Source organism: Panthera onca, chromosome C1 (assembly GCF_046562875.1).
Source record: "Panthera onca isolate mPanOnc1 chromosome C1, mPanOnc1 haplotype 2, whole genome shotgun sequence".
Classification (NCBI taxonomy): Eukaryota; Metazoa; Chordata; class Mammalia; order Carnivora; family Felidae; genus Panthera; species Panthera onca.
The window spans coordinates 146,348,827-146,371,067 of NC_138346.1; the positions used below are offsets into that span (position 1 = coordinate 146,348,827).

Here is a 22,241-nt window from a genome sequence, read left to right on the forward strand (position 1 = left end):
AGCCCTTTTGTGTTACTACACCCTGAATCCAGTTCTTTGCCTCCATGAACCTCAGTCTGCCCATCTGTCAACCAAGAACATTAATGGCTATGTTACAAGATTATTGTAATGTTTAAATGAAATAAACAATGTCCAGCCCGCTGCTTAACACAACAACAACAAAAAAAAACCACACCAAGATTATTGTGAAAACTACAAAAATACTAAATTTCCTCCTCTCCCATCTAGTCAAATTGTTGCCTCTTTTCCAATTACGGATTTAGCCTTGCAATTATCCTCCCCTCCTTCTATGTAAGAATACAATACCTCATTTTACAATTACCCCTACTTCCTGACAACACCCAAAACAGAATGAACCTCCCTTTCTTTGAACCCTCCTCCAAAATCACCGAATACAAGCCCAGGTTTTATAAGTCATTTCTAACATCCTGTTACTGAATGATCCCTGCTTCCCCAAGGTGTGTGTGTTCTCCCTCATTGCAACGAATAGTATACCTAACTTTCTGACTACAGTTGTGTTTTCTGTGGTCTTTGGGACCACCAATATTCTCCATATTTGCTGGAAAATACTGACAGATGAATGGGCTCACAATAGTTCACAATATAAAGGTAGGTCCTCTGAAGTACCCAGCAATTTCTTCATTCACTTAATCATATTTTTTTTAATTTAAAAAAAATGTTTATTTATTTTTGAGAGAAAGAGATAAAGAGAGAGTGCAAGCAGGGAAGGGGCAGAGAGAGAGGGAGACACAGAATCTGAAGCAGGCTCCAGGCTCTGAGCTGTCAGCACAGAGCCGGACCGGAGGGTTGAACCCACCGGGAACTGTGAGATCATGACCTGAGCCGAAGTCAGACTTAACCGACTGAACCACACAGGCGCCCCTCACCTAATCATCTTATGACCCTCCTTGTACCTAGTTTAAGAGTGTATTCCTTTGGGGCGCCTGGGTGGCTCAGTAGGTTAAGCATCAAGCTCAGGTCATGATCTCACCCATGGTGAGTTCAAGCCCCACATCGGGCTCTTGACAGCTCCGAGCCTGGAGCCTGCTTCAGATTCTCTCTTTCTCTCTCTCTGCCCCTCCCCTACTCACGTTCTGTCTCTCAAAAATAAAATAAGCATTTAAAAAAAAGTATATTCCTTCAACCAAAGATTATCTTTGTTCTTTCCTCTAGGCCTGAGTACGATGCTACTGCCACACTCACTCCATCTACCCTCTCATCTTCTTAAAATAGGAGAGGAAGAAAATCCAATTGTGAAATTCGATTTTTAACAGAAACTGTGCTTTCGCTAGCATCGCCTCCCCCAAAGACACGTGGTGTCCTTTACTCTCCAGCGATTTTTTTGTTCACTTTTAAAATCTCCTGTATTTTCCTTGGTGGCACATTCCCTTCTCAGTTCTTTAATCAAACCCATTTTACTGTTCAGAAATGTAAATTCCTGCTTTTTTTCCTCACCCCTGTCCCAGATGACGAATTACATCTACAAACCCCTTTTCACACTCTGTTTAGTGTCGCCCTCTCTCAAAAAACCTTAGCATACGTGGCAATGAGAAAAAATGAAATATGGCCTTTTGTAGCAACATGGATGGAACTGGAGAGTGTGATGCTAAGTGAAATAAGCCATACAGAGAAAGACAGATACCATATGGTTTCACTCTTATGTGGATCCTGAGAAACATAACAGAAACCCATGGGGGAGGGGAAGGAAAAAAAAAAAAAAAAAAGAGGTTAGAGTGGGAGAGAGCCAAAGCATTAGAGACTGTTAAAAACTGAGAACAAACTGAGGGTTGATGGGGGGTGGGAGGGAGGGCAGGGTGGGAGGGAGGGCAGGGTGGGTGATGGGTATTGAGGAGGGCACCTTTTGGGATGAGCACTGGGTGTTGTATGGAAACCAATTTGACAGTAAATTTCATATATTAAAAAATAAAAAAAATAAAATTAAAAAAAAAACAAAACAAACAAAAAAAAAAAACCTTAGCATTATTCTCACTACAACTTTTCTCTGGCCTAAGCCCAGGGCCCCGCGGTTTACCCTTTCTTCCAAATCAGCCCTCTTCCTCTAACATCCAATTAGGGCCCAGGGCCTAAATTTCATAGCCAATCCGCGGCCACATCCAAGGCCCCTCCTCGACCCCACCCCCCTGCCTAGCCCAGCCTCTGTTCCTCTGACCTAACACCGCCCCCGCACCTCCACTGTCCGGAGCAGTTCGCGATCTTCTCAGGCCCTCCAGCCCCTTTCAGCGCCTTCCGTCCCACCCCGCATCCCTTGGCATCCAGTCCTCGCTCGCGGCCGACGCCTCAGCCAATCCGCGTGCTGCATCCCGACCCCGCGGGCACCCGCGCCCAGACTCCGCCCCCACGCCCGAATCCTGACCCACCCGGCCCTGAAGCGCAGGCGTGACCCGAGACGGGGGGGGGGGGGGGGGGGCGACACTGGCTCTCGCGTAGGAGGTGAGTGGGGTGTCAGGGGGGCGCTCCGGGTCCCGGCGCGCGGAGTCGTGTGGAGCGAGGCCGGGAGGGAGGCGGCCGGAGTCGAGCTCCCGGCGAGCCGGAGAGGCCGACTGGATCTCCTTCAGGACCGGGACTAGCGTTTGGGAGCAGGCAGCGTGACCCGGGGCTGGGTCCCTTGACCCGCACTCTGGCGCTGCGGGGCGCCCGCGCTGGCGTTGTTTCCTCTGGAGAGGTGGCTGGCTTGGCAGGTGGGGCCCCAGCACCCCGGTCACCCCCCCCCCCCCCAAAAAAAGCCTTTTTGCCCCTTTTGCTCTTGATTTTACAACTTTGGCATTTTGAAAACACCGACAACAGTTCATCCAAAACCGGGATTCCTAACTGGAAAGGAAACGAAGGCTGTTCACTTGCCGTGTAAGTGAAGCGTGGAGTCTGAAGTGTGTGGTTAGAAAAGCAGCCCAATCTGCCGCTCCACGAGTGCGACCCCCCGCCCTTGGGCTGCCTCCCGGGCACGGGGGCGCCTGTCCCCCTCTGCGGCCTGAGGCCAGAATTGGGCAGCCCGCCCACTTCCACGGCAGGCGCCAACCGAGCACAAAGTCACTTCGTGTTGTGCTAGAACCTCATTCCTTCTCATGGAAACAAGGCAGCCACACTTCTTCCCCCAATCAGATTTATATTCGCCGAAGATCGGCTTTTTAACAGTTTCAGGATCCTGCCTCCTTAAGTGTGGTGCGGGCTAAATATGGTTCGGGTTTCCCGTTCTTGCTCCAGTGACAGGGCTTTGAGGCCTGTTATTCCCACTGTACTTCCACGTCCAGTACCTGTTCACCTAGATGCCCTCTGTTGCACCAGGGAACTTTGCAAACAAAAGTTTGGAAGAAGTGGGCCGACAGGGAGAGCGTAAGGTAGAAATAATCTTTGTTCAAACTGCTAACGTGGGCTGTGCATTGGCGTCAGCCTTTTTTGGAGTCACCTCACCTTGAGGCTTGCAGTTAATCTGAGCGATCTGAACATCGTCAGATTAAACCTTTTCGTCCCCACTAGCAAAGCAGTTATATGTAAATTGATCATTTGGGTTTAAGGCCAGAGTTTCAAACTGATAAGATTAATTTTGACTGCTTTGCTTACATTGTAGCTCTGGGTTCTGCTCCCCGCCCCCACCAACAATTCTCGACCCTTCTCAGCTTGTGGCACACACACCTTCTGTATCTTGGTTTTAAATACTCTACTCCAATGATGAGAAATAGTTTAATTTTATATTGATCATGATTATTTCAATATGGAGCTGACCTTATGTATAATATGCTATAATCAGGTTTACCAGATCGCCTTGCTATACAATTGCCTGGTTTTCTTCTCAGAGCATTGTTTTTAAGGAGAAGCTAGGAAAATATAGTGAAAATGTTGTTTAGGGTTAAAAGCCATATACCTTTGATTTTTTTCTGACTTTTCAATGACATCCAAATTTGTTCATTTATTTTTATTATTTGTAAATATACATATGGAATGTTAATTGCATTAGAAAGTGCTGGTCAAAATGTGTTTATGTAAACTGCAGAAGAAAAACAGCTTCAGAGGTTCTGAATCTATATCTGTCAGCCTACTTAGATTTCTTTGGAGCCTTTTTTTTTTCTTTCCCCCCACGGATACCCCACAATTTCTCCCACAAACAGATTACCTAGTGAGAGAGTAATGGTTGAGGAGAGAGCCCAGATCTGGGTATTGAGAAATTCTATCATTTAGTGGCAGGTTGGAGGAGAGGTAGGAGGGAAATGAGGGATCCTACTACGTCCAAAGCCAAGAGAACACGGGTGTTTCTGGGAGGAGATAGGACTTACCCAGTAGTATCTGAAGCTGCAGAGAGCTCAAGGGTCAGAACTGACTTGAGCAAGATCTGCCTCTGTGGAGTAATGGGTACAAAAGTCAGATTGCATACAGGAAGAATGAAATCTTGCCATTTGCAACTAACTATGTGGATGGAACTGGAGGGCATTATGCTAAGCGAAATTAGTCAGAAAAAGACAAATATCATATAACTTCACTCATATGAGGAATTTAAGATACAAAACAGATGAATAAAAGGGAAGGGAAGCAAAAATAATATAAAAACAGGGAGGGGGCAAAACATAAGAGACTCTTAAATATGGAGGAAAAACAGGGTTGCTGGAGGGGTTGTGGGAAGGGGATGGGCTAAATGGGTAAGGGGCATTAAGGAATCTACTCCTGAAATCATTGTTGGACCATATGCTAACTTGGGTGTAAAATAAACAATAGATAAATTAAAAAAAAAAAAAAAAAGACTACATCAGGTTGAAGAGTATGTAGATTGAGGGAAAGGAGACAACTAATCTGTCTTTTTAAAAGTTTTGCTCTTAAGAGAAAGTAACAGGAAGGTTTTGATTTGAAGAGGAATTGTACGATAGGGAGGAGAAGTTAGAGTCAAGAGTTTAATTCTTGGTTGGTGTTTTGTATTTGCTGTTTTTTGTAACTGGAAGAGATGTGAGCAAGGAAAGTTGCATTTACAAGAGAAAGGGTAATAATCATTGGAGAAAGATCTCTGTAGTGCTAGGAGTGAATGAGATCTAAGCCATGGGAGGAAGAATTATCCTTTTGTGGGAGGGTGAGTTCCTGTAGTATAGAAAGGAAGGGAAAAAGGATTCTTTGGGCTTGGTGTTTTCTATTTGGGTAAATTGAGATGGTAAATCTGATGGCTTCTATTTTCTCTATGATAGGAAGCAAGGGCATCTATTTAGAACAAAGCTTTTAGGTTAGAGGAGTGTGGGAAAAATTAAAATCTGGACTGTAGGAGAGAAGTGTGGCCTGCCCTCTTAGGGTTTCCAGCTGGGCCTTAGAATTATACTGACATAAGGCAGATAGTAGGAGAAGCGTACAAAGAAGCGGCCAAAACAACTGCTTTTATACTAGGTTGAACGTGGAGAGGCAATTGTGGGAAAGTAACTAAAATATTTAGGTAAGCTAAAGGAAGATAAGGATTATTTTAACAAGGCCTCTTTTTACAAAATTCTCTCAGCTTCAGTTTACCATCTAAGAGTGTTCCTTTTCTCCTGTAAGGGAAGGCACCTTTCACATGGAAATTTTATCTCCTGTTTTCAGGAAGAAAAGGAAGGATCAGATTGCTCTTTTTGGCATTTGCTATTTTTCAAGTGCCTTTAGCTCAAAATAATTCTTATTCCAAAGTGGCGTATTTTGGGGTGGCATATCCTGCCATCCTTCCCCTACAAAATAGAGTATAACGCTGCAGAGTGTTGGGGGTCAATTCGAAGTTAATGGCCATGTATTTATGGTGAAACCACGCATCCTGTATGACCTTCCCCAGCTTGGGAAAACCAAACACTGTAGATGAGTTGATCCAGGGCTAGAGTGTTAGAGACAGGTGAGAGGCTAGACAGGGTGGGGTAGGGCATTGTCTAGAAGATTACTGAAGTGATGAACTGGCATCTATATTGGAAAATAAAGGAAAGTGCAGGCTGATTGGGAAAAGGAAAGGCAGCCTCCTAGAGATCTTGATAATACTGAAGAATAGAATAATTAATTGAAAGGAAAGATAGTTTATGGTCAAAGAGCAGAATGTTTCAATCAGTTATTTTGCAATTAGACCCGACTGAGGTAATGGCAAGGTGCAGTGTATGGTAGCAGGAGAGAGTCTAAGGTGGAATGGAGCAGAAGAGCAGTGGACATGGGGATGTCACCTGTTGGGTAGATCATCTCTGAAGCCATTGAAATTACCTGGGATGGTCACAGTATTGAGTTGAGAATACTGTGCGTACTGACAAAGTCCTTAATAAGGACAGGGAGTTACCAGCAGGACAGAAAATAATGTCAGTGAGGCAGATGAGGGAAGTAATAGTCTGGCAGTGGTAAAATGGATGGCAAGAAAGAGTTAGGTGGGGCATATATGAGCAGAAGCCAACACTGAGGAACATAGAAGTGATATGTTCAGGAAACGGTTAAGATTTGTGTTAAAACAAGGAGAATACTCTGAGAACATAAAGATATATTGGAATTTGCTGATTATGGTCCACCTGTTCTAAAAGACACAATGGAAGGTTTGGAACGTGGAAGAGAAATGGAGAACTGGGTCAGTTGCCTGCAAGTACATTGTATTATGGAGGTAATACGCTGTTGAAGGTAGATAGGGAGGAGGCGAGATTTAGGCTTTGTGATTTCCAGATGAAAACAGGTAGATTGAGTGTCAACTTCCTAAGGAGAATGGGCACTGAGGCCTGGTGGCCAGAGATTTCCCAAGAGCTGGAGTCTAAGCTCCACTCGTGATCAGTCAGTGACTTACCAGCACCTTCTGGATTTACCTTCAAACCAAGGACTGATGTATTCACCTGTTTTGAAAAATGAGGGAACTGATGTTCAGCAAGAGTCAGCAACTTCTCCAAGGATAGAAAACTTTTTAAAATATCAGAATAAGGACTCGAATCCAGGTATCCTGATTCCTAGTACTGTCCCTGCACCCCTGCCCAGTTCTTCTCCAGAAGGTGGAACAGGTCTCTCTCATTTGTCCACTTAGAAGAAAATATTTTGCTTATACTTAGTCTAAATACCTAAGGAATTAGGCTGAACTGAAATAAATGAACATTGATTTGCTGGGGGGGAGAGGGGGGAGCAACTAATTATCCTAAATCAAATAGCTCCATGATACTCAATAAAGATTTTTTTATATTGTTCCCTTTGTTTGGTAATACCTTTTCTTAAAACTATCCACGTTGCCTAAACTAGTTAATAATTTATTCCTGAATAGAACAGTTAATGATGCAAGAATAAGCATTCCTTAATTTAAGAAAACCTGTTCTTCAACTTGAAAGACTTAAAACATAAGGGGTAATTATTTACTTTACAAAAGGAATCAATATTTCATAAAAAGATTCATAAATAGCCACTGATACCATTAATTTGTAATGTGATTTGATGTATTTATTCAGTAATTTAACATTTTATTTATCAAGTGCATACTATTTACCAGAGAATGCAGTAGTAAACTAAATACACCAGGCCCTGCACATGAAGCATCAAATGAGTGAATGAATGACCAACCAAACAACAACAACAAAAGTGCTTTGCAGAAAATTAAAATAGGCTGATGTGATAGAATGGCTGAGAGGCTGTTGTTGTTTTTTAATTTTTTAATGTTTATTATTTATTTTTGAGAGAGACAGAGACAGAGACGGAGTGCAAGCAGGGGAGGGGCAGAGAGAGGAAGACACAGAACCTGAAGCAGGTTCCAGGCTCCAAGCTGTCAGCACAGATCCGGATGCAGGGCTTGAACTCTCAAACTGCGAGATCATGACCTGAGCCAAAGTCAGATGTTTAACCAACTGAGCCACCCAGGCACCCCTAAGAGGCTGTTGTTTTAAGCTGAGATATTGCTGACAAGGTCAGGATTTTATATTTAACTTCTTAAGAAACTTCAATATATTATTTCTCACATTTAAAGCTTTCTGTAGCCTTAACATTTTGGTAACTCAAAGAGAGTCTTAGCTAGCTTTGGTGGATTCCTTTAAATCTGTAGAGTATGTCTCTTCTAAAGTTTAATTAACCACTGGAGATAGAGGAAATGACACCCACTGATACAAGATTCTCAGACTAAAACTTCTTCTAAGTAAGAAGTTTCTGTTTACCTGAATGCTCTTAGAAAGTTGAGTTGTCTTCTAATTCCAGGTGACAGTATAATAATAGAATTTCATATTGCTTTGGTAACAGTTTTCCTTATAAGTAGAGACGTAATTCAGAATGCATGCCTGTTATGTGACTAGAATCTATTGAAATAGCTTGCTACCTTTCTATGGGATTGTTGAGGAAAGTGCCGTCTGAAAATAACCTAAAATTCATTCGTATATTCTTTATGTTTGTCAAGGACCTGCTATAATGCTTTTCAAACAACTTGCTAAATTCTAACCACTTTAATTTACTGTCACAAATTGTGCTTTTTTATATGACTTTATCCGGACGATTCTGAAATTTGAGTAGTTCCTAGGTTGAAATATCCTGGTTTTTATAGCTGCTATAAATGAAACTTCTACTTACTGTAATTTTATGCTCTTGACTAAATTAGAGCTTTTTGTTTTTTGAATTCACAATATGCTTACACACCTCTAGTTTAAAATGACATATCCATAAATTTTTATAAGATAAAGAGGGTTCTAGTGATGAGAGGTTATATGTAGAAAGAGAACTGTGAAAAAGTTTTACTTATATTTTGTGTAAGCTTATGGTCTATTAGCTAGCTGTAAGTGTCTGATAGTGATGTGTCATATATTTTCTTCTTGTTAACATATTTCTTTTATCCTGCAGCATGTTTTTGGCCCAGAGGAGACTTTGTTCCCTTGAAAGTAGAGCAAAATTCCTGAAGACAATTTATTCTTCAAAAATCCTCGGACTCCCTACTTCTGCTGTAGGTATTGCTTAATCACTTATACAGATATGTATTGTACTTATCCTGCCATGTCAAAAAAGGATACAATTTTCTGGGTACTTTAGAAGCATTTTATTGGAATGAGTATTTCTATGATGTGTAAGCTGAAGGTATCGCTGGTCATTGCTGGAACTGACATTCACTGAGCTGCTTGCTGTTTAAGTATCATAGTGCTGGCTGTTGCATACTCATTGTCTCCTTTTATCTTTGCATAACTCTTCAAGTTATGAATTGTTATATTCTTGCGTTACAAGTGAGAAACTGGAGACTTAGACAGGTGTAGTAACTTCCCCAAGGTCACAGCTTTTAAATGGCATAATCAAAATGCCCACTCACCCCTGTCCAGCTCTGGCACTCTCAAGGGCACTCCCTGCCCACTCGAGATAGGAAGTTATAGTGAATGTAAGTGCTGGCCCTGTGACTTCCAGTTTATTAGAAAATATGGCAGATTGAGGAACAGATGATGTGAGAGCATGGAAAAGCAAACAATCCAAAATGTGGGTCATAACAAGATAGATTAAGTGACCCAGTCAGTGGCATGGGAAAAAAGTTGGGGGAGGGATATTTCAGAAGGACTGCTCTAGGATGAAAAGAGGCTTCAGAACTTCATCCAGCAAATACAGCATGTAGACCTTGTTTAGGAACTTGATTGCAATCAACTGAAATGCAAAAAAGGTATTTTTAAAGACAGAAAAATATGGATATGAATTGGGTATTAGATGGTTACAAAAACAAAGTCCAACTGAGAAATTTTGCAGATCTAACTGGCTTTATTAAATGATTCATGAACCGGCACCCTCCCATCCAGTGAGCAGAGAGGAGCCCCAAGGAGTTGTACAAAATGGAAGGCTTTTGTGGAAAGGAGGGTGGGGAAAGGAAGTTATTAGCAAAATGAAAGGATTGCTCCATGCCAGGAGCAATTACTTCATCTTTCTTTGAGGGATAGGGTGACCCATGTAGTAGACTCATTGGCAACTAATTGAAAAATTCCTGGCTGACTGATTAAGACTACATTTCTGAGGGAAGTTGATGGTGCAGTTAGATTAGGTATTAAGCCCCAGTTTGGTAACTTGGTCTAAGTGACATCATTTTGGGCCTGTGGTTTTGTTTTTAACAATTCTCTCGATTCTCCAAGTAACTGAGAGATGTGATCAAAATTTAAGGCATTAGTGCCATTCTCAGTTACCACTCTGAAGTTCACAATTTTGTTCTTTTAGGTGGTACCTATAGGTTACGATATTCCTGCTTAACCTCTTGATATTCACAGGTCATAACTTCCAGTTTACACTCATTATGTTGGTCACTTTCGTCATTCCTTAAACAGCCCAGTCATTTGCTTCGTAATTAGTAGAGGAAGATATGATTACTATAAGGAGGATAATTCCCAGTGTTTGGAGTGTACTCTGAAGCCATTGTCCCAAGACTCAAACCAATCAAAATCCACAAAGTCAAAGAAAGACTCCAAGGAAGGAATCACCTTTTCACCTTTTTCCTTTGGTCTTATGTAATTGAGTTCTTCCCCAGAGATACTAACCCTGCTATAGCAGGTGCTGTTGGCCTCAGCACAGACACCTCCTTGTTCAGGTAAAAGATAATCAAGAGTTATTCTAATATCAAGGACAACTTTTGCCAGAGAGGCTAAAGATCTTTGTAGGACAACTATCCCATTAGCAACCGATTCTTCATTATCTTCAAGAGTTTGGGAGAGGTTTCTGATCACATCCTCCTTTTCATTAACTCCTATCCCGGGAATCATGACCCTGCCAAAGGAAGCAAATCCCGAATCCTGAATGCCTCCTGGTAGGTCTTTTTTAACTCAACGGTATAAATTCAGGGGAGTCGACCAATGAGATGTCTTAGTTTGCTTGTGAAAAGTTAGGGGTACAGTTAGATAACTTAAGAGGCCTTGCCCGGCTTGTGCCAACAAGGCATTCACAGGCCCAAAGAGAATGATAATTGCCATAAAGACACACAAACCATTCCCATTAGGATGGGATTATTGCATTTGCCCTCTCACCTGTCACCCCAGCCTGGGGTCAGTTAGATTTTCAGCACAATGGGAAGAACATTTCTAAACTGAAAGAATGAGTCCTTACAATACCCTGCAAAGATGGGTGTTGCTGGTGAGATGTCTTAGAGAATGGGAGCAGATGTGAGCTAGATGATCAGGAGAACGAGGATGTTCAAATAACAAGATTTATAGAAGTGATTGTATCTAATTGGGTGCTACACTTACAATTGAAGAAAGAAAAAAAAGCACAGTTTGTTCTATCTATAAAAGTTGAAATCAGTGGGAGACTTCAGGGGGTGCAGAGTTAATTGTAGTTTTCAGTGACATTAGGAAAAGAAGAGAAATAAGTCACAGGGAGGACCAGGGCTCTCTAACATCCTGGACAGATTGGAATCTTTGATGACAGATCCAGCAGTCTGAAAGATTACTCCCCTTTCCCTCTTAGCAATGGCCTGGGAGATACAGATGAAGGTCTTGTCTTTCCAGGCTAATGCCAAAGGAAAGAAAGAGGAGAAAAAATTTCATGTTAAAGTATGAAGTCTTGATCTGGTGTCTTGGGAAGAAGCAGTTCACTTCGATGTCAGCTACTTGTCTTGTCAATTTGATTTATATGTCTCCAGCATCTTACAGGAGCAGAGGTCAAGTGAGGCTGTCTTGTCTTTAGCTGTATGATATGTATGCAAGGCTTAATGCCCTCTAGTTTTTCAACAGTGTCAGTGGTCAGGAATACTTGGTAAGGTCCTTTCCAATGTGGCTCTAGAGCTGCTTTTTTTTTTTTCCCCTTCTCAGTGGTGTTTCCAAAATACCCAGTCCCCAGGCTCCAGAGTGACCAACAGGATCCTTGGAACTAGGGTCAGAGAAAGCTTCTTTAACCTGTTGATGGTAGGCCTTAGCATTAGACATTAAAGACTCACAGTAGGGGCGCCTGGGTGGCTTGGTTGAGCAACCAACTTCAGCTTGGGTCACAATCTCACAGGTCGTGAGTTCAAGCCCCGCGTCGGGCTCTGTGCTTACAGCTCAGAGCCTGGACCCTGCTTCAGATTCTGTGTCTCCCTCTCTCTATGCCCCGCCCCCACTCACATTCTGTGTCTCTCTCAAAAATAAATAAACATTAAAAAAAAAAAAAAAAAGACTCAAAGTAGCTAGTCATACTGGCATGAGGTGACAAGCAGAAAGTTGCATGCCAATAGAAGTTGGCCTGCAGGTGACTATCTCATGTAGAGTGAGTTTATGTTTCCCAAGGGGGACATTGTGAATTATCAGCAGAGCCAGTGGCAGAACCTTAGACCAAGGGAGTCCAGCAGTTTCAGTAAGCTCAGAGATTTTAAGTTGGAAAATTGCATTAGTTCTTTCAACCTTGCCCAATGAATTGAGGCAATAGGAAAAGTGATATGTCCGAGATGTTTGTAAGGCCTTTATTAAAGCTTGTATGATTCTCCCAATGAAGTGGATGCCTTGATCACTAGAAATTATGGAAAGTATACCCCAAATGGGAAACATGTTTTCTACCAGTTTCTTTGTCACTTGAGGGAGTAAGCCTTGCAGCCGGGGAAAGCTTCAGCCTATCTGGAAAATATACAAACAATAACAAGAACATATTGATAACCCCAGAATGGTGGCAGTTGAATGAAGTCCAGCTGTAGGTGTTCAAAGGGTCCATAGGAGGCTGGGAACAAAAATAGGTTTTCTAGAACTGTGGTCCTGACAGGTTAGACACTGATGGTAAACTGTGGTTTGTTTGTTTGTTTGTTTGTTTGTTTGTTTTTGGCAGTCTTGTAGAAGTTTCTCCACCAATGTTTGTTTATAATTTGAGTTATGTTAAACCTATGGTGGGTGAAGGAATGTAAAAATCAAAAAATGGGATTTGCCAAGGAGCCGGAAAGAACCAAGCAGCCATCATGGGCTTCCCGTATCCTTGACTGTTCATTGAATTTACAGGCGTTATTTGCACATCCTAATTTTTCTGATTCAGGAGCAAACTGTTACCATGTCGCAAGGACATCAGGATGGCAAAGGTCTGGCAACAAAGGGACGTTTTTTTGTAGAAGCAGAATGGACTTTATCCACATGTGCCACATCCTTTACAGATTCTCTTGCTGCTGCCTCTGCATGAAAGTCAGCTGGGGCATGTCCCTGATGTTCAGGTTTAATCCTTTTAGTATGTGTCTCTACTTGAGGACAGGAACTTCAGAAGATAGAGTAAGGTCGTGTATGCGTCCATTTTTTCTTGGGGTCCCAGTGGACATGAAAAAACCCCTTTGTTTCCATAACATTCCAAACTCATGGATTACCCCAGTGGCATATCCTTCAGCAGTGTAAATATTAACAATGTGCCCTTTTGAAAACTGACCTGCGCTGGTGAGGGTCTGGTGCTCTGCTTGTTGGGCTGATTTAGCTTTTGGCACATTTCCCTTTCCGGGTAGTTCATATTGGGTGGTAACAGCATAATCAGCCTGGAACTTCCATTTTCATTTTTACAGTATGACCCATCAAAAAACAAGATTAGATCAGAATTAGTCAAAGGGGTGTCCTTTAGATCAGGACACAGTGTCCTGAAATGGGACGTTAGTACCTCACAGTAGTGAGGCTCACCTTCATTAGGCAGGGGGGCCCTAATGTGTCAGGTCTAAGAATGTTGCAACATTTAAGATGAAGATTGGTGGTGAAAGCAGAAGGACTTTGAGTTTAGTGGGTCAATTCAGAGTTAGGAAGGCTTTGGACAGCATGTGGGGTTTGTAAGTAGACATCCCTTCCAGAATGTTAGATCAGCTGAGGCTTCTGACTGAAGCTGCATCTTGCCTTAAAGCAGCTGGGATAGACTGAAGCACCTGAATCAAGCTGCATACTATAATGGGCAACAAGCCTTTGTCACCATCTTGTGTGAGCATCTCCAGGACTTGGTTATTTTTCATGTATAAATTAGGCGAACGATTTTTGAATAGTTCAGCTTCCCTGGGGCAGGTGGCTCTTGTAAGGCTTGTTTCGGTTTTAGAAAGGCCTGTTTATGCAGATCATCCCCGGGGAAAGGGGTCCAGGAACCAAAATGGTAATAAGTTCATAAAATGGGGAAGCACATAAAAATTAGCAACCCATAGTCTGTGACATCAGCTAGACCTAGAACTCCATGAAGCTGTCACTTTGTTGTAGGCCTAGGAAATTCCTGGATTAGTCTAATTCTTTTTAGAGATAGCCAGATCCCACCAGTACTTACATCATGATCTAAGTAATAAACAGTGTCTGAGGATGATTGCGATTCTTCAGATACCTTATGTCCTTTTCAACTAACTGTTGTAGCAAATAAATGGGATCTTGTATGGATGCCTTCTTAGTAACAGAGCACAGCAAGAGACTGTCCACATGCTATAAAAGAGTTCATTACCTGGGGAACTGGAGGGTATTTCTGTCTTTGTGGAGCAGCTGGGAGAAATAAGAAGGGGACTCAATGAGCCTTGGCCTCTGTACCCAACTGTTCGGGTGTATTGTTGATCATTCTGAGTAAAGGCAAATAGATCTTGTCTGTCAGGATCTGCAGGGATGCTGAAAGAGGCTGAATGGAGGTCTGCCACAGCGAACAATTTTGAGTCAGGTGGAACTTGGGACAAAAGGCATGTTTGGAAAAAAGGGGAATAACTGTCTTGTTAATAGATCTGAAGTCCTGGACAAATTGCTATTCCCTCCCATTAGGTTTCTGGACTGGCAAGCCCCTTGAGTGTTAGAAGGCCTCCTACAGAATTGATTAACTCCTGGCTGATTAGGTCTTCTCGTATTGGTTGGAGGCCTTGCATGGATGCTGAGGAAATTCGGGAGGAAGTTTAGTCACATCTATACGTATTTTTATACGCACTGCGCTTTTTATCCTTCCATTGTCTATACTGGAAGCAGCTCATCGAATTTCAGGCATCTTGATTAAATTAAGGAACTTCTGTTAGAATTCTTCTATTTCGGGACACCTGGGTGGCTCAGTCAGTTGGGCATCTGACTTTGGCTCGGGTCATGATCTCACAGCTTGTGGGTTCGAGCCCCGTGTCAGTCTCTGTGCTGACAGCTCAGAACCTGGAGCCTGCTTCAGATTCTGTGTCTCCCTCTCTGTCTCTGCCCCTCCCCCGCGCTCGCTCTCTCTCTCTCTCTCTCTCTCTCTCTCTCAAATAAATAAGCATTAAAAAAAAAATCTTCTATTTCAAGGACAGAATGGAAAGAACATGAAAGATCAGGTTCAGGTTGGTCAGGGAGCTCCAAAGTGAGGTCTTCCTTGGAGGCAACCCATATTAACCCTTTGAGTTTGGACGGGGATGGTTACCTGATAGAATGACTAGGGCTATGTCACACAGCAAAAAGGAATGTTTTTCAGTAAAAGGTTCCAAAGTCATTGGTACTGGTTGAGGTAGAATTTCTCTCTGAATTTTGTTAGCCACCCCCACAGTGGCAACTTCTTTTTCTCTCTGAGGGAACTGTTGCCCTATGAGAGTGAACTTTAAAGTACAAAGTGTGGTGGGGTGGCTGGGTAGCTCACTCAGTTAAAAATCTGATTTTGGCTCAGGTTGTGATCTTGTGGTTGGGCTCTGTGCTGACAGCTCAGAGCCTGGAGCCTGCTTGGGATTGTGTCTCCCTCTTTATCTGCCCCACTGCTTGCACTCTGTCTCTGTCTCTGTCTCTCAAAAATAAATAAACATTAAAAAGAAAAAAAAAGATAGAAAGTGTAGCTGCAACTTCAGGCAGCTTAATTTCAAAAGGTAGTTCTTGAACAGTCTCTTCAGAGTATAAAGGCAGTTCAGACACAGAATTAGTAAAACCTAGCACCCAGGTAAAAAAGGATAGAGTGGAGCAGTAGGGGTCACATCAGTCTTAATGTCTTTTGTTTCAGGTACCTCTGCTGTTTTTACTTTTTCATTAGCCTTTTGTAATGAATCTTTTAATGAAGCTATTTTAGAACCTTGAAGTCTTTTGGAAACTTTTGTATACCAATTAAAATAGGTATCCTATTCTGTTCCTTTAATTTGGGAACCTTTCTTTTCTTTTATTTTAAAGTTTATTTATTTTTAGAGAGGGAAAGCACAAGTCAGGGAGGGGCAGAGAAGGGGGGTGGGGGGAGAGAGAGAAAGAAAAAGAATCCCAAGCAGGCTCTGCACTATCATCACAGAGCCCCAAGCAGGGCTTGAACCCATGAACCGTGAGATCATGCTCTGAGCTGAAGTTGGACAGTTAACCTACTGGCACCTAGGCACCCGTGGGAATCTTTATTTTTAAGTGTACTTTGCAAATAAGTGATCTTGTCTAACTGGAATGTTCCCCTTAATGGCCATTGCAATTCTAGGTGTTCTTAGTAATATTTTGCCATTTCTATAGATATTACAGCTCCCAGCACTATAGTTTTTAGACCTAACATAAGCATGCTTGACTCTAGAATTCAAGGATCCATCCCATTAGCCTTTGAGTCTCTCAGAGCTGAACTAACACCTAAAATGATGTGCCTTGGGGTTGAGAATTGTGTATTTTACAGTGCACCTTGTTGAATGGAAGTTTTCTTGAGGTTGGCGGTTGACCTAGTGTTAATCCAACTTGTCCATGACCAACTTCTCATAGGAATCTTCTTAAGGTGGCAAGCACTCCAACAGCTCTTAAATGCCCCACCCATGGTCACCAATTTTTGCAGCGTTTTGGTCTCCAAGATCCCTGCTAGCAGTAACCTTTATTTACACAAGCAAAACAAGACAAATGTGCACCTTAACATACCAGCAATAACCAAAACGTGAGGCATTTAAAGCATTGCTAGCCAATAGAAGGCCTCATGTGCACTGCTAGCAATTCCCAGTGTGTACTAAACCAGCAGACTCCACAGTCAGGGAGACTGTGGATAGGAAACTGGGAGAGGATTCCGACATGGACTTACAGACTGAGCCAACAGCTAGGGACTGGTGTTTCTTTAGAGCCTTCTCTGTCAGTCTAGACTGACTCCTTAACCCTGGGCTGGAAAGCCAATTAGATGCGTAGCTTGAACACAAAAAGAGCAAAACTGAAACCGAGACAGACTTACCTATGGATCCAAGGAAATAATGTTAATTAGGCATGATAATGACATCAAAGTTCTATAAGAAAATGTTGATAATTTTTAGAGCTATATGCCAAGTATATAGGGGCAGAAGGACTTAAAGTCTAAGATTTGTTTACTCAGCAATAAAAATGATTTTAAAAGAAGTGGAGAGATGAAGCAAATGAGGCAAAATCGTGATATGTGTATGAGTATTTTATATTAGGTTGCATCATATGACACTGTCGTTTTCATAGGTCAAAATGGATGAATAGTGGCACTTTCACGTTCAACCTAATTCTAATCTCTCAACTTTTCTGTAGGTTTGAAATTTCACAAAAACCATCACTAGCTTCTCCCTCTACTTGTGAATACTATGATTTCTACCTCATAAACGTCTTGAATTCTAGCTCTCCTCTTTATTACCACTGTAACTATCAGGAAAATGCCTACAGTTCACTGGAGCCTTTGCAGTGAACATAGTCAACACAGATAAGTAAGCATTCTTCCTGCCTTAGGCAGATGAAAATAAGCAGGCTCATCAGTGTTATCAAGGGTAGCATTGACAAGTTTAAATCAAGAGATAGTGGACCTAGCTAGACTCCTTCCTGTAGACCTGTTTTCTCTAGAAATCCTCATCCACACCATCATTAATATCATTGGAAAGTTACATAAAAGTCATCTCTGAGGAAAGGACTGTAATGGACGTTGGGCTGCACTTTATCTGTATCACTTGCTTTATTTTTTTATTTTTTAATTAAAATTTTTTTTTAACGTTTAGCCCAATGCGGGGCTTGAGCTCACAATCCTGAAATCAAGACCTGAGCTGAGGTCAATAGTCGGACACTTAACCCACTGAGCCACCCAGGTGCCCTTCTTTTCTGCTTTCTAAGTAGACACTAGGTTTTAAGTATGTGGTGTGTACCAAGAACTTTTTCACTATGGATTTAACTTATTTAATTATCACAACAGCGGCACAGGACAGGCATTCATTTTCCTTATAAACAGATGAGGAAATTGAGTTTCAGAGAAGAACCTGCTACTTTGCATAGCCAGTAGGTTTTGTTTTGTTTTAATTTTTTATTTGAGAGAGAGAGAGTGTGTGTGTGTGTGAGTGAGCATGCTTATACGTGAGCTGGGGACAGGGAGAGAAGGAAAGAGGAAAATCTTAACCAAGCTCCATGCTGAGCATGGGGCCTGACTCGGGGCCAATTCTTTTACCTCAGGATCGTGACCTGAGCAGAAATCAAGAGTCAAACAATCAACCGACTGAGCCACCCAGGTGCCCCTACTAGTAGTTTTGATGTTTAATTTCAAAGTAAGATCTACCTGGCTTGAAAGTTCATTGTGTTAAACAAGTTTGGAAATTTTAATTGGTATGTAGGCGTATATTCCAGGACACAGATTGGTGGGACCCCAATCTGCTTCACATATCTTCCTGGTGCTAGTGCCCAGTAGAAACCTGAGACCTGTTGTACAGTCTTAAATCCAAATTCACAAGAGTTGTCCTGATTGGTTTAGCCTGACTCAGTCGATTCCTAATCTAATACACTGTGGGGGAGTGTGGGGGGGGGAGTGAGATTATATAGTCCAGACAGGCAGAGGTTTCACCCCTGTGAATATAGGTGGGGACAATAAACTCACTTATACTCAGTCTTGGCTTGGACCCAATTTTCAAAGAGCATAAATCAGGCTTTTTTTTTTTTTTCCTTGACCTGAGTCCATTTTTTTTGGTATTTCCATTCTGTATTTACCTACTCTGCCAGCTCCCAGGTTTGAAGACTCTTATTTCCAATAAGCTTGTTTTTCTATAGGTATTGTTAAAAGATAATTTTCAGAAAAAAGGCAGAATCATGACTTATACAAATGTAAAGATGCATATGTATTAAAGATTTTTATTTTATTCATATGAGAGAACAAACAAGTTATGACCAGTTCAAAGGAAAGTAAAAAAGCATAAATTTGTATGTGATAAAGGAATTGAATTGCAAATGAAGGTAAAACTCATTTTTCCACTGGATGGAGGGAAGTCAATCAAAACTCTGGAACCATTTTGCCTGTCAGTTACCTTCAGTCTACAAAGGTATAAAATATGTCAAAGACCAATTTTAGCTCTGCTGGACTCAGCCCTGGAAGGGTGTGTTCATGTAGCCACTGCATAGTTCTCCCTTAAAGAACACATTTTTCCTCTTACATATTATCTCTCAGAGGGGATCCAAATTCCTTCCCTTTCACTCACTTATTTAGTCAACAAATATCAAATAGCTACAGCATATTAGACACAAGTAATTATAATTTGAAACAACTGTATATGTTGCTTAAAAATTCCAGTTAAATATATGTGCCTTTGAGTTATAAATTGGATTTTTATGTAATTAGTTTTTCTCCTTGTATATCTTAAGTCATCAATCCCTGCTCTACATTTGCACTTCTGAGTTTTAACTTTGTTCTTCTACCATTACAGGAACAGGAACATTCTATGCCATCTAGTGGCAAAAGAGTATGATTTGTCTGTGTTTTGTTTTGTTTTTGCAGAGGTGGGGGAGTTGGAATATATAAATCATCATACCTTGGAAAACATCTAAAATCTATGAGATAATTCTGTTATTATCTGCTTGCTTGAGAAGTATTTTGTCCAAAGGGAGAAAGAAGACATTTCAGCATACCCTGGAAGCTTTTTTTTTTTTTAATTAAAAAAACTTATTTTCCATTTATTAATAGACTATTTTTTAGAGTATTATATGTTCAGAGCGAAACTGAGCAGAAACTAGAGAATTCCCATCTATCCCCTGCCCTCCCACATGCACAGCCTCCCCTATTATCAGTATCCGCTACCACAGTGGTACATTTATTACAATTGATGAACCCATAGTGATGCATCATTGTTACCCAATGTTCATAGTTTTTATTAGTGTTCATTCATATTGTTGTACATTCTGGGGATTTTGACAAAGGTATGAGGAAATGCACCTTCATAGTATTATGCAGAATAGTTTCACTACCCTAAAAATCCTGTTTTCTACCTATTCATACCTTCTTCTGCCCAAGCCCTGGCATACACTGATCTTTTTACTGTCTTCATGATTTTGCCCTTAAGGTTCCCTCTTGTCATCTTTGCCTGATGCCTCATTTATTTTTAGCACTGAATAACTTCTGTCATCTGGTTCTACCACAGTTTATCCATTTGCCTACTGAATGGTATCTTGGTTGCTTCTAAGTTTTGGCAATTACAAATTGCCAAACATCACACACGGGATTTTTTTATGAACATAATTCTTCAACTGCTTTGTGTGAAATACCAATGAGAGTGATTGCTGGATTGTATAGAATTTTAGTTTTATAAGAAACTACCCTGGCAGCTTTTTAAAATCAGCTTTATCAAAATACAATTAATGGTATCCACTTAGGCTATAAAATTCTATGATGATTTGAAGAAGTATCATAAAACCACTGCTAAAATCAACATATAGAATGTGGTCAAGATTCCTCCTGTTCCTTTGCAGTTCATCCCTCACTGTTGATTGGCTCTGGCTCCATACGTTAGTTTTCTTTGTAAAAAAATATTATTTTGTATTAATTGGATTATAATAGTATGTACTATGTCATCTTTTTTTTTCATATGCATAATGATTTTTAAATTTACTCATGTTGTGATGTATCATTAGTTCATTCCTTTTTTTAAAAACAATTTTTAATGTTTATTTTTAAGAGAGAGGAGGGGTACAGAGAGAGGGAGACACAGAATCCAAAGCAGGCTCCAGGCTCTGAGCTGTCAGCACAGAGCCTGATGCAGGGCTCAGACTCACAAACCACGAGATCGTGACCTGAGCTGAAGTTGGATGCCTAACGGGCTGAGCCACCAAAGTGCCCCAGTAGTTCATTCCTTTTTATTACTGACTAGTATCACATTATATGGATATACCATCATTTATTTATCCATTTACCTGTTAATGGGCTTTTAGATTGTTTCCAGGTTTTGCTATTGTGAGTAAAACTGTTGTGAACATCTGTATACAAGCCATTGTGTAGACATATGCTTTCATTTCTTTTAGGTAAACACCTAACAGTGGAATGGTTGGGTTGTACTATACATTTACATTCAATTTTTAAGTAACTGCTAAGTAGCTTCCAAAGTGGTTGTACCATTTTACATGCCCACCAGGTTCCTGTGAGTTCCAGGCTGCCCCACATCCTTACCAACACTCACTATCAACATTTTTAGCCATTCTCATGGGTATTTAGTAGCACCTCATTATGGTTTTAATTTGCATTTTCCCAATGACTAATGACATTGAGCATCTTTTATGTGCTTCTGGCCATTCATATATTTTCTACAAAGTGGCTGTCAAATCTTGTTTACCTTCTCTTGAGTTGTAAAAGTTCTTTATATATTCCAAATAGTTTTTTGTAAGATATATGTTGTAATTCTTTCCCCCTTCTGTGGCTTACCTGGCAACTATTTAAGATTTGTGAGCCCATTGAATGATATTTAGGGGGAGGGAAAAATAATTCTGTTGTGTACCCTCCTAGGTTTTCTGGCTGAGACCCTGCAAATTAGAGTTACAAAGACAGAGTAACAAGAGTAAAAGAAACATACTTAATTAACATGTAACATGTGCATTGTACATACAAACGGGAGAGCTCAGTAATGAGTAACTCAAAGGGGTGCTTTCGGTTTGAATAGCATCTTAAGAAAGAACAGTAAAGGGACGCCTGGGTGGCTCAGTCACTTAAGCGGCCAACTTCTGCTCAGGTCATGATCTCATGGTTCTTGGGTTCGAGCCCCATGTTGGGCTCTGTGCTGGCAGTTCAGAGCCTGGAGCCTGTTTCAGATTCTCCTTCTCTCTCTGTCCCTCCCCCACTTGCTCATGCTTTCTCTCTCTCTCTCTCTCTCAAAAATAAATAAACATTAAAAAAAAATTTTTAACTAAAAAAAATTAAAGCATGGGAAACAGAAACACCGTGAATGCAATTAGAGAAAGGCAAGTGGTCTTATACTGTTGATTCACTGTATGTGAGGGGATGGCATGGTGGGAGAGAAGACTGGAAATAAATTAAGGGCCTTGAATGCCAGGTTTGAATTTGAACTTTGTTCCATAGTTTGAGGAAAGTCAATAAAGATTTTAGAGCAAAGTGGTAGCATCCCCTAATCTATTTTATAGCTCTGTAGTGATGGGTGATGGGTTAGAGGGAGGATGTCATTGAGGTATTTAAAAATAAGGATAGTTAAAAAGAAGTAGGATTTCATTGTGTTCAGAAAATACTTGTGAATGCAACCTGCCAAAAACCATTTTAGATACCAGAGATACAGCACT

The 22,241-nt window shown here is 41.2% G+C and overlaps 1 protein-coding gene across 3 annotated transcripts in view; it reads left to right on the top strand.

The window, feature by feature from the left end:
- Positions 1–2,183: 2,183 nt before the first annotated feature.
- KYAT3 (kynurenine aminotransferase 3) overlaps positions 2,184–22,241 on the top strand; it is a 72,736-nt gene continuing 52,678 nt past the window's right edge. Inside the window, exons 1-2 of one of the 3 annotated variants that reach the window (XM_078451715.2) lie at positions 2,184–2,451; positions 8,770–8,869. In XM_078451715.2, coding sequence (XP_078307841.1) covers positions 8,771–8,869 — 99 coding nt within the window. In that variant the 5' untranslated portion in view covers positions 2,184–2,451; position 8,770. Of the gene's footprint in view, positions 2,452–2,733; positions 2,863–7,624; positions 7,853–8,769; positions 8,870–22,241 lie in introns of those variants that run through there. The other 2 variants (XM_078451713.2, XM_078451714.2) reach the window with 2 other exon arrangements.